Consider the following 13,314-nt stretch of genomic DNA (forward strand, 5'->3'; position numbering starts at 1 on the left):
TTCTACTTGCCGTGCTTACATTCATTGTTTCCCCTTTCCCAGATCAGACTGGGAAAATCCGTATTTGGGACACAATCCAAAAGGAGCACATCTTGAAAAATGAGTTTCAACCATTTGTTGGTATTGTCAAGGACCTGGCATGGTCTCCAGACAGCCAGAGAATCATGGCTGTGGGAGAAGGTCGTGAAAGGTGACTTCGGACACTCGTGTTTAATGCATGGCAGTGATTGACAGATGTTTTGGCATTCGTCACTTGCAGGTTTGGCCATGTGTTTATGGCTGAGACTGGCACCTCGGTTGGCGAGATTGGTGGCCACAGCAAACAGATCAATTCCTGCGACTTCCGGCCCACACGACCCTTTCGCATTATCACTGGCAGTGAAGACAACACTGTTGGCATCTATGAGGGACCTCCTTTCAAGTACAAGCTGACAATTAGTGTAAGCACAGAACATTTTATTTCAACTTCAACTTATGGTGACCAAATGCTCAGTACAGCATCTCAAGCAGTCAGCATGAATGGATTGTATGCTGTTGCTACTCTATGGCGACCTGTGCCCGTGTAGCTGCTTGTGAACTCAGCTCACTGTGGATTTTTTTTTCTTGGAAGCCACTGTGAGAAAAAAGAACCACATTTGATGCGAAAAGTCAGTGCAGGATGCTGATGGAGGTACAGCTGTAATTTGATGCACTGTGCATGAACAATGTGCAATATGTAGTATACAGTCAATATGTAGGTCAAGTTCTGTGCTTTACTGGACAAAGAAGAAATACCATTCACATCTCTCGAGATTAAATTGCGGGATGATAGAATCAGACATTTTATCTAGGTTTATCTAGATGAATGTTTATCTAGGTCAGTTGCTCTCTAGGGGCCCTGATCATGAGAAGGAAATTTACAGACGAATAAAAATGGGTTGGAGTGTATAGGGCAGGCATTACCAAATGCTTACTGGGAGCTTACCACTGTCATTGAAAAGAAAAGTGCACAGTCATTGCATTCTACCGGTGCTAACATGTTGGGCAGAAACTTGGAGGTTACCAAAGAAGCTCGAGAACAAGTTAAGGACTGCGTAAAAAGCAGTGGAATGAAAAATGTCAGGCGTAACGTTCAGTGACAGAAAGAGCAGTGTGGATCAGAGAGCAAATGGGGCTTGTCAATATTCTAGTTGACATTAAGAGAACAAAATGTAGCTGGGCAAGCCATCTAATGTCTATCGTAGATAACCGGTTAACCATTAAAGTTGCATAACAGGTGCCAAGGGAGTGAAGCGCAGTTGAGGATGGCAGAAAACTAGGTGGGGCGATGAAATGAGGAAATTTGCAGGTGCAAGTTGGAATCAGCTAGCGCAAGAAAGGGTAATTGGAGATTGCAGGGAGTAATTTGTCCTGCAGTGGACGTAAAGATAGGCTGACGTAAAGATACGATAATCCGATAAGTTTGCCAGCTGAGTTCTAACATGGTGGAATTTACTGGAGTTTCTGGCTCAGTATCATGTTTAGACAGCAATGTTAGTAATAGTGAAGTTTTTTTCCAGAGTCCCATCTTTGTTACTGCTATAGTTGGGCTATCATGGTGGTGGAATTTTTATCCTTGTGTGGGAATGTATAAATTCAATATTTATTGTAGGGATTGTCTACAGATTCCTAAAAGGACACAAAGAGCAACAGTAAATCAGGTTAGACTGGCAAAGTATCATTTCAAAACACTTATTTGCGTTCTTTTTTTGCAGATAAGGTTTAATTAATAGTGGAGAATTTCATGTCGAAACCTTAGCGCTAGCACATAAATGTGACATTGCAGATTTCAAAGTGCTTTCTCACTTACGCCATGTTGGCACAGAAAAAGTTAGCGGAATGGGCGAAGTTGAGTTACCTCTTTAGATGGGTGTGAAAAAAAAAAAAAAATGTAAGGACTTTTTAATCTTTGAATTATAAGTTAATGGAAATCCACAACACTTATCACTGAAATTGATAGTGATAGCATGGCTGTACATTTCACGTCTAAATGAGTGCAGCATGGGTGACCAAAAAAGGGATTAACTGAGCCAGCAAGTCTATAAAAAAATGTCTGCAACTTCTGACATGCTTCTGCAAAACCTTATGCTCAGATGTACTATAGTATATGGGTTTCCATTGCAGCACGAAGCTACAATGGAAACCCATATGGGTTTCTCAAAAAGAAATCCAAGCAGCGTCCCGGAAAGGCATTCATCCTGGGTTCGAATCCCGAACCGTGCCAAATTTTTCCTTGACTGCAGGGCTTTCTTTCTGAGAAACTCTTATATGTTTCCTTTGTAGCTTTGTGCAACATTCGGGTGGATGACAATTTTTCCCTTTCATGACATATCCTCCACCTTGCGAAATTCCGCAGAACTGATTTTCCATTGTCGCATAAGTGGCGCACCGGTAGCCGGTGTCGTGCAGATGTGTTCAAAGGTCATGATGCAAGGGAAGAAATGATGACATATTCTTGGTATATGCGCGAAGAAGACACGGACGGTGGCACTTATACCAAAAATATGTTACCGTACCAACTCGCCCAACTTTCCATACTTTTGCAAGAAATGATGCTTAGATGGAAATTTGAGAGTGACTAAGGTGTGCATATTTATGTGAGGTCAATGTTTTGTCGCAGTGTGTTGACCCACATAATCTTTGTGTGACTTGCTCTGCCTATTTCAAAATAAAGTTTGTTCTTTAGTGCACAAAATCGTGCTTGTTTCTGTCATCTTGAGATATAGTCTTTTTGATGGCACCATAATCTAATTATTTGCTCTGGGTGGTTGATGATCCCTTCATAGGCAAGCCTTATGTGTCGGAAAGATATGATGGACCGTCATGTAAATTGCTCAGTAATCTGCATTGACAAAAGCAATTGGTCACAGAGTAGCACTCTATGCTGTGGCAGTAGTGCTTTGGCCAAATAAATGAGTTGTAATTTTTTTTTGCCTGTCTCTGTTTGTACAGGAACCTATGAACAGAAGGTTTCAAATTTAATGTTTACTAATGTATTAACTGCACTTCACAGTGTAAGTGAATATAAGTTCCTATGGCATGAAATGAATTTCAGTAAGTGAAACTATGGACACTGATGTGTGATGAATTATTGGCTAAAAGGATGTACTGAATGTTACGTAAACAAGGGAGCCAGGTATACATGACTCCTACGACTAAATCGCTTGTTTATTCATGCTCAAACTTGTCTCGGAGGTGGCAATTACATTGTGTATTGTTTAAAGGGGCCCTGCAGTATTTAAAACTGAAATTTATCTGGCATTAAAGGACATCTGTTCACGAATATCTCTCAATTCACAAAAGCTCAAAGAGTATACTTAAGGGAGATCTGTAGCTTGCGGTGCTCAGTGTAGTACTTTCACATGTATGTGTTCCCCTTTGCAGCCAATGGATGCAAAGGTGCATCGTAGTTTTGCATTCACCTTGAGCACCGCAGCTGTTGAAGCATGTTCCACCGAACTCATATAGTAACTGCAAAAAGATAAATACAGGCTGTGCCTCTCAACAAACATAGAATAAAAGTAACACTTCAGCCTGCATTTAGATGATTCCAAGGGCTTGCTGAGGATCATCATTATCATCATCAGCCTATATTTATGTCCACTGCAGGACGAAGGCCTCTCCCTGCAATCTCAAATGTGCACCAGAGCACGCAGACAATATGAGTAGCAATGACACTAGCAATGACACTAGCAATGACACTAGCAGTGACACTAGCAATGACACAATCTTATCCTGTGAAGTAGGCAGCTTAAAGGCACTGCAACACTTTTTGAACACAATAAGAAAACGTCTATAGCCTGTAGACGATGCTGTCATGAACATGCGAGCCAAATAATATTATTCTGCATGCAGCAGGAACCCACAATATCACATAAGATTGTTTGCTCTTTCCTGCAGCTTTCAATGCCCCTTTATTACATCCTGCCTTTGATGTCGCAGACTCACATAATAGCCTATCGACACCAGTCATGGGGTTATTGTTCGTGATCATGAGTTACATCTTTGTGAACCCTCACATACACAGGCAGAATCTCTCCAATCTTTTAGCAAATGGAAAGTGGCAGTTAATGCGTCTCACCCTTGACCTATCACCACTCCTTTGTTGCTCTCAGGTACCTTTATCAGGCACCAATCTTTTACCATAAGTGCACCATGGAAAGAATAAAAAGTAAGAAAGGAGCATTAGGCAGGGCATTGCTATCAGTGCCACCTCAGTTGAGGGGAAACATGTTGTGAAGGAAAGGGAAAAGTAAACATTGTGCTCTTTATATTTCCTCAAAAATTTAAGCAGGAATATTCTCGTTGAAAGGCATCGCACACTTTCCACTGTGTTCTCAATTTTGAAGGAAAGTTGTTGCAAGGCCCTTTAATTCGAGCTGATGACAGCAGATGAACACTGGAAGAGTAAAATTAGAAAAATTTACTATTTTCTTGCTTCTTTCAAGATTTAGCTTTTTTTTTTTTTTTTTCAGAATAATTCATTGTGACACAATAAGAAATTCAGCTAGCAGGTGTAGACTGTCCCAATTGTGAAATGCTGTAAACTGAAATATGGCAGGGATTTGAAAAAGCCATAAGAAAGCTTGGAACTAGTTTTAGAGCTCTGCTTATGCTCCTTGCTGCATGCCAGTGATATTTGACTCGGGTATTTATTTATTTATTTATTCAAAATACCCTACAGGCCCGAAGAATGGGCATTGGGTAAGGGGAGCTTCAAAAATTTTACATAGTATAGAGAGCATACAATTATACAGAACATAAAGCACTTTGTTAATAATAATACAAGGAAGAATCAAGTTTAAACAAACTCCAAAATCCTCAGATCAAAAAAAGAAAAAAAAATGCATACAAGAAGCAATGCAGACAAGAAGTTATTTAAAGTAAGAAATGCATGTTTATGTTATGACGGAATTTTTCTTTGTTAGCTTCAGCTACCTGGATATCGGGAAGGTCGTTCCACAAGCGGATGACACGTGGAAGTGCAGATGAGTTAAAAGCGTCTGTTTTACCATAGATGCGCGGGAAGGAAAGATGAATATGTAATCTTCGTGAGGTGAATGGAGAGACTTGCAAAGCTATTAGTGATGGCCTTGGTCCGTGAAACGCACTTGTGTAACAGCAATAAAAGTGCTACATCATGTCGAGTAAAAGAAGGAACTGATAAATTGTTTTTTTAATTTGCGTTATGTGTTTGTTGTAGTTGTAATTTGTCTTGCATGTAATTTGAAGCATTGTCTTGCATCTAGAAAGGTTTATTTAACATGTTCAAAACACATTGCAGGGCCCTTTTAGTACCACGTCTAAGTAAATTGCTTGCCAGTTTTGCCCAAATTAAATTAGTATTACATATTATTCAAACCAACATAACTTGAGCATATCATCAACCTTGGCTTCATTAGCTGTTGGCTTCATGTGGTGGTTAACAAAAACTTGAGCCCCTCAATCGCCCTTGTTCTTCTTGCTCATTGCGTGGTGAAGGTCTCGACTTTAGCATCCTTGGTGCCACGAGGTAGCATATGAGGGCATACGAGTTGCATCACACATGTAATGCAAAAAATGTGGGTTCGGCTCCCCCTTGCAGCAGGTTGTTTTCTCGTCCATATTCATTTCCATATACCTTATCATTTGTACATTTCAATTAAAAAAGAAAACTAATTTTTCAAAACTTGGCCTCGTCTGTTGGCTTCACGGACCTGCCACAGTAGCTCAGTGGCTATGGTGTTGCGCTGCTGGGCATGAGATTGTGCGTTCCGATCTCGGCCACGATGGCCACATTCCAATGGGGGCGGAAGTGCTCATGTACTGTGCATTAGGTGCACATAAAGGACCCCAGGTGGCCAAATTAATCTGGAGTCTCCTACTACGGCATGCCCTATAATCAGTCAGATCGCGATTGTGGCACGTAGAAACCTAGAATTTTAATTTTTTGGCTTCTTGGGGTTGTAACTGTGTGAGCCCTTCGCTATTTCTTTATTCTTCTTGCTCATAGGAGAACGAAAAAAAAAAAAAAAAAAAAAAAACTTGGATGGGATGCATCAGACAAACCTATCATTTCAAAAAGTTAATGCCGAAGCCTTCTTGTCAAAACGGAGCTGTAATCAGTCCTGAAATACTAGTTTCATGTTCCTGTTAACTTTACTTGTCATCTGTGGTGACAGCAAGCAAAAAATTTATATTTTGCAGAAAAAGAATGGTGGTGTCATCTCTCACTGGAATGGCAAAACATGGAGTGAGCTATGTTTTGCCCTAACAGTTACAGACAGCACCACCTTTCTGTTCCTTAGAAAATCAACATATTTGGCCCTCATTGTGCTATCAACCTGGCAAGGATTGTTTCCTTATGTAACATTCAGTTTGTATCGAGAAGTATATAAAAAAAAATTGCAGAGCGCAATGTACAATCATGAGAAATGCATTATGGCATTATGCCTTTCATTTCAAAATGTAACACATAAAAATATTAATTCGTCCCATCAGCTGTTGAGCTGTGGAATAGGCTGCCAAGCGATGTTGGAAATGCGAACACCAGTAGACGAGTTTGTAAGAAGTGTTAAGGGGGGGGGGGGGGTCATACTTCTGGTTGTTCCCAGAAAAGGGATGTTCTTCCGATTGTTCTATGAAATGCTACAAATAATGTTGTCTCTGGTTTTTGATTATGTTGTTTATAGCTTGTCTGAAAAAGTGTCTTGTGTTGTGATGCATGGGCTGAATTTCTTGTTGAATGCTCTTTTAACTATTGTAACTATGTTATCATATGTGTTTTTCTTTTATACATGTATGGGGTGCTACCCAGAAGTTTAGGGAATTTGGTCGTAAAAAAAATCTGCTCACCATAACTCCTAATCTGCACTGTCCCCTTCGAAGTAGTCACCTTGAGCATGTATTCCCATGACTACATTCATTCGTGAAAGTGTTCAGGTGTGAGTGCATTGAGGACCTCCTGCGATTTCGACTGGATCTCTTCAACTGGGCCAACCCGACACCCTTTCAGCCTCAATTTCATTTTCTGGAACAAGAAAAAGTCATGGGGGCAAGGTCAGTTAAATAGGGCAGGTTCGGAAGAACTGTGATGTGTTCGGAAGCCAGGAACTCATGAATGAGTAATGTGTGAGCGGGTACATTTTCGGGGTGGAAAAACCAGTTGTTGTTCTTCCACTTCTCCGGATGTTTGCGCCAAATGCTTTTCCTTAAGCGCTTCAAAACCTTACAATAAAACTTGCTATTGATGGTTTGTCCATGAGGTACAAATTCCTTGTGGACAATTCCGTGAAGGTCAAAGAAAACAACCAGCGTGGCCTTTCCATGACCACAAACTTGATGTGCCTTTTTTCGGCTGTGGTGAATTGGGTGACTTCCACTGTGACGCCTGTGTTTAGCTTCAGGATCATAACCGTAAACGCGTCTTTGATCAATAACACCATAGCGTTGCAATAAAAAAAAACATAAATCAATAAAACATAGAATTGCAAAATCACTCTGCAAACCAACATTTAAAATTCAACATTTCAACATTTCAAACCAACATCAGCTTCACGCCTGTCAGCACACTGATACACAAAGCATACTGCTCACCACATCTAGTGGCAGAAAGGTGTGCTACACCCAGTTCGCGCATGCTATTTAAATTCTCCAATCTTTTGGGTAGCACCTCGTATGTATTCACTTGTGGTGTTCTGAAGACTCTTACCTGTATTCAATTGCTCCACCTGTATGAGAATGAAAAAGGCTTGCAGTATAAATAAAGCATACAGCATGTTGTCCGAAAGCAAAAATATGCATTAGTTGTGAAGTAATGCTAAAATGAACATTTTTGAAATCCTGACGTGTTATCATAGGTGACGTCACTGCGATGTAGCAGTGGTAAAGCATGATTAGTAAGCGTGTGAAGCTGCACAATGAAATCAGTGGACTGATACTTGGTTTATCAGAAAGACTAGTGTCTGTGCAGGTTAGAGAAAAGCAAGTTTGCACTGCGAAGTGCTTTGGGGCAGGGCTCAATTTCATTCACCAGCTCAACCCTATCCCGGAGAACTATGCGAGTTAATGAAAGAGAATAATAAAAATGAAGCATTGATTTCTGCTCGGAAACATGCCGGCCATCTTATTTGCACCGATGAAGAGGAAGCAGGCAATCTTAATGGATAATTTAGTTCCATATTTTTATACAGGCACAACAGTTGCTGATGCTGCATTTCAGTTTGGTTATCTCAGCGGTCAGGTTATGGAAACCATTGAATCTGACTCGTGAGGAATAGAAGGCAGTTGAGCTTCTGTGTGTATTGATAGATATGGGACTTAGCAGCATGCCTGTTCCTTTACTTTTATTGTGTATCCACGTGGTGTTTAAATGCTTACACCTGTGCTATGTAAATCTGTGGAAGAAACTCCACTTTGCCTAAAGACTGGAAGAAGCGACCTAGATGGCTTTTCAATTATTGTCCAGTTTCATTAACCTCTATGACGTTACATTGGGCTAGTTGGCAAGCATCCTAATGTAACTAGCGCTCCATTGTGGTTTTTCATGTTTTGTTTATGCTCATTATATTCTGTTGTGATGACATCTAGCCATTATTGTCTAAAATTTTCTATCTTGCAATTTTGTTTGATAATATTCACTCAAATGCAATCTAGCTCTTAAATTGTGAGCAACATGGCTTTCGTTATGGTCTCTTTTGTAAGCCAGCTTACAAAATGAACACACACAACAGTTGCCTTGACATGGGTTCTGCAGATTGTGTGTACAGTCGTTTAAAAGATGTTGGCATTAAAATGTTTTTATACCAATAATTCTGCCGTTTTGCCCAAAGGGCGAAGCATTGGCAGTGATAGCAAAGTTTAGCGTTGTGCTTGGACTCTCCGGACGATGTTCTAGCTATATGTGGGTGCACGCCAGGCAAGTCCTGCTGGGTATAAGGGACAGTGCCCTGGCGTCTCGCAACGCTGACGTGATGAACATCGCCAGTAGCATTGCACCTCGATGGTACATGAGATGAGACCGATGGGAAATCGTCCGCATTAGTCGGTGCCGAGTGAAATATTAGATAATGTTAGCTTGACATTTACTGCCCGTTCCACTCAGAGCAGTGCATACACACAGCAACTCAGCAGGAATGCTAGCGTGCTTATTGTGGTGTGCACACAACACTCATGCCAGCAGTCGAAGGCAAAACGCTGCTCTGGCTCCGCCGTCAAGGTCGAGGTGATTGATCGTAACGGCGACAGTGTGCTGTCTTCATTTCATTGTTGCAGCTGAATACACTCTGCGTCTCTGGACGCCCTTTAACGCTTCATGCGCGAGCTGCGCGTGTGCCGTCGAGCAGGACAGCATCACCACGGCGGCGCTGATCGCGATTTTGCACCTTGAACATCTGTGTAATTGCTATCGCAGCAATACAGGGCATTTCAGAAAATGTTTTATATATTCCTTAAACGAAGGAAGTTGCAACAATTAAAAAAATTTTTTTTATTGCTTTTCTCAAGTACAATAGTTGCTGTAATGTTGTGACTATTTGATCTAATGAAGTATTTATTATATTCAGAATTTTTAAATGCATCTCCTATAGTTCTGTTACTTTGGGGTGTTAGACATGGTTGATAAATTATGATTTGATAAACAAGTTTATTTGTTGAATAAGTGTTGCAGACCTGTTTTGATTATTGCTCAACTTGTAGATTAAAAAAAAATTAACTCCGTTTAATTTATTTCATCATTATGTGACGTGGGTATGTGATAAGTGAAATGAATGTCCAAATTTTGCTGAACTAGAAGCAGACTTGTCACTTTGCTTCTTGTTAAGTCTAACATGAACTTGTATGAATCATTTCTCTTGATGCAGTTATGCTAATCAGCTTTTGTTATGTTTCTTTCACTTTGGATTAATATGACTGTTATAATGATGGTGCGGTGTCATTCATTATATGTGGTAGTGATGTGCATTCACGACAAACAGTATTGTTCTGCTTTTGAAAAAACTGACCGGGCATTTCTGTTCCTCAGGACCATGCTCGGTTTGTCCAGTCTGTTCGGTTTTCACCTAATGGTGAACTGTTTGCAAGTGGAGGCTTTGATGGAAAGGTCAGCCTAGTTTATCTCTACTATGGTATAATACTATAAGGCATGCATAATTTTTAGACAGCATTTTTGGTATTACTGTGTGCTTACGTATTTCTGGTTTTTCTTTCAGATGTTCCTCTACAATGCCAGCACATATGAAAAAGTTGGTGAATTTGGGTCTCCAGCGCATAGTGGTGGCATCTATGCTGTAAGTATTAGTCCTTTTATTTATGAATGAATGAATGGGTATTCAATCCATAGTAATTTTGTTTGCTCTTATGGTTTGCACTTCTTACAGGTCGCTTGGAGTCCTGACAACACCAAGATTCTCACTGCATCTGGGGATAAAACCTGCAAGATCTGGGATGCGAGCACATTATCAGTTGTCACGTAAGTGTTTTCTCTATTCTTCACGGTAGTGGAGATCTCTTCCTTGCACCTTTATTTTTGTGGTAAAACAGCAAGCTGCTTTACAAACCTGCCCTACATGCCAGTTCTGTCAATTTTAATTTTCGGACATGTTTGCTTTATTCTAATTCCACATTCTTCATTGCAACTTGTGTATCATGTTTTTCGCAAGTTATTGTTTTTGCAATGACAAACGTTGTGTATGCGTTTTATCTCAACAATATGCCAGTATTTTTGTATTTTTTATTAATTTCTTTTTCTGTGCAATGGAAGTATAACAGATAAAACTGCACTATTGGCATTGTACCTTGGTTTGTGAAGTTAAAAAAAAAAATGTCACAGTTTCGCCCTAAGGGCGAAGCAATGAATGCGATAGCAACACAGCAATGTCATACGAAGTAAGGTGAGCGGCTTTGGTAGCAATATGAATTGTAGTAAACACTGAGCTGCTTAAGTAAGCAGGTGTGCTGCGGCGTAAGTAGACCGACATGAAGAGAGACTCGATGACCACGAGAAGGCGCGTGTGAAACGGTGGTGTTGATGAGAAGCGCTTCCCGTGGGCAGCGCGTGTGAAGGGACACACCTGTAGCGCTGCACTGCCGACCCGGGCAGCATTGCATGTGTAGCGTGCGTTGGAAAATGTGGCCCGACTATTACTAACTGATTGAACAAGCGTGGTGTGAGCGCGCACAAACAAACATGAATAGATCACACTGAATGACTGCAGACAACGACTGCCAAAACGCTGGCAGCTAGCGCATACGCCGCAGCAACGGGCGAAGGTACATGCGGTCTATCACTTCAACGGAAACTGAGCGGCGAATGCACGGCGCATAAAGGTCAGAGCCGCGTGGAGATAAGCGATGGTGCGAGCGAGCGACGAGTGCAGTTGTTGGCAGAGTAAAAGTGCCCCCCCCGCCCCCCCGCTCCCTCCGGCGCTGGCTTCCCGCTTCCTTGCTTGCGCGTGGGAGATTGAGTGCGTTCGCTCTCCGTGATAGCGCGCGTCCCCGCACGCTTCCGCTTGGGCATACGGCGCGCGGCGAAGATTTTATCTATAGGGAACCTCACAGCGACGGCGACGCCGACGGCAGAAATCCGGTTGAAGTGTCCATATAATTGCTATCGCAATAAAAAAAAAATTACATTCTAGAGCCAAAACCACTATCTGGTTATGAGGCATGCTGTAGTGGGGGGCTCCAAATTAGTTTGGAGCCTCCTCCTGGGGTTCTATAACGTGCACCCAATGCATGGTACACGAGCGTTTTTTACATTCCGTCCCCATCGGAATGTGGCCGCCGCGACTGGGATCGAACCTGTCTTTATAAAGTGAGCCAAACAGCAGCAGTGTAATCAAAGGCATAGGTGGGCCAATTCTGATACATACCAGTTCGCTATGTGTCCTGGCAAGGGCTTTAATGTGATAGCATTACACAGATCAAAGCCTGTCCTTCAGTGATGTCGGGAGGCATGTCCTCGGCAGGACCAATGGTTGGTGGGAGTGACATAATGAGAAATAAGGAGCAGCCGAGTAGTATGAAGTACAGAGGCATGTGACAGGGGGAGAAGTGGTGGCAGTTGCGCGGCTGTGCAGCAGGCACACTATAGATTATGCAATGCTCTCCACAATACTGCTCGTTGGGGAAGGGGGGGGCAGGGGTAGTTATAATATAAAGTGATAGCTGTAGTATATGTGTGTATGTGTGGTTATACTATTGAACCTGGATATAATGAACACAAATATTTTTATTATTTTTTTTTTTTTTGCTGTACTTGCAGCCTTTTGCACAGGCCTGTACAGGTTGTACTGCAATACAACACAGATTTATTGATTCCTGAGAATCAACAAAGCAAATAACAAAAATGTGCTCATAATAATGTATGCTGTTGTAGTGTCACATTGTTTTAGTTAAGGAGGGTTCAATGAACTACTAATCTTTAGTACATCAACATGTGCAACACAAAAGCAAATGTAGTATACAACAGCACTGGCACTACCCAAGTATTCATAATACGCATTACATGGTGACTTACATGCACAAGAACAGCTGTGTATATCATTCTCGTAATGAACTCGTGACTCGCATTATCACAATTAATTATTGGATGTAATGAAGTAAATCTAAAATTTAGTTGCCCATGTTTTGCATCGGTGAGTATTCTGCTGTTATAGTGAAACCAAACATTCATGATCCAGGACAATATTGGTCACAGCTAAGCGAATATTTTATTTGCAGTTCAATGTATCTATTTTTGTAGCAAAAATGTCAAATACTCAGCACGAGCACCTTGTTATGACACATTCTGAATGTGAATGCATGTTTTGAGAAACTGCTTGTTTTGGCTGGCCTGCAGCTGGCAAGCCTGCATGTGGATCCTGCATCAGATTGATAGCACAGCTGCATATAATGATGGTGCAAAGTGCACGTGTGTAAATGCATTTAATGTTCTTAATGTGTCATTTAATCAGCACGGGAAGCTGCTGACAGGTGATCAAAATTAACAGGAGACCCTTTGCTGATCCTTCATAGGCATATCACCCTTGAGTTTCTTTTGGATACACCCGATCACTTTTTGTTTTTCTTAGTTTTTTTGCTAATGTATTTCTTCTATGTAGACTTATAAAAATATAGGATAGCATGAAGGTACTTTTCATGTCAATTTCATGTCAAGTTACATTGTAGACTCATGTACAGCAGCAGTAGACCATAAAGTCATAACTTGCAGACTGCCATGACGTAGGAGGAGTTATGCAAATGTTGAGTGTTGATAATCATTGAAAGGTAAAATCTCATAATACAATACATTTTATTGCCATGAATACCTTAACCCTT

The 13,314-nt window shown here is 41.1% G+C and overlaps 1 protein-coding gene across 1 annotated transcript in view; it reads left to right on the forward strand.

The window, feature by feature from the left end:
* Positions 1 to 13,314, forward strand: part of LOC119460139 (actin-interacting protein 1) — a 45,814-nt gene that overhangs the window by 8,826 nt on the left and 23,674 nt on the right. The window contains exons 4-8 of the mRNA XM_037721399.2: positions 43 to 190; positions 260 to 440; positions 10,019 to 10,096; positions 10,206 to 10,283; positions 10,374 to 10,465. Coding sequence (XP_037577327.1) covers positions 43 to 190; positions 260 to 440; positions 10,019 to 10,096; positions 10,206 to 10,283; positions 10,374 to 10,465 — 577 coding nt within the window. The remainder of the gene's footprint in view (positions 1 to 42; positions 191 to 259; positions 441 to 10,018; positions 10,097 to 10,205; positions 10,284 to 10,373; positions 10,466 to 13,314) is intronic.

This window comes from Dermacentor silvarum, chromosome 1, assembly GCF_013339745.2.
Source record: "Dermacentor silvarum isolate Dsil-2018 chromosome 1, BIME_Dsil_1.4, whole genome shotgun sequence".
NCBI classification, from domain to species: domain Eukaryota; kingdom Metazoa; phylum Arthropoda; class Arachnida; order Ixodida; family Ixodidae; genus Dermacentor; species Dermacentor silvarum.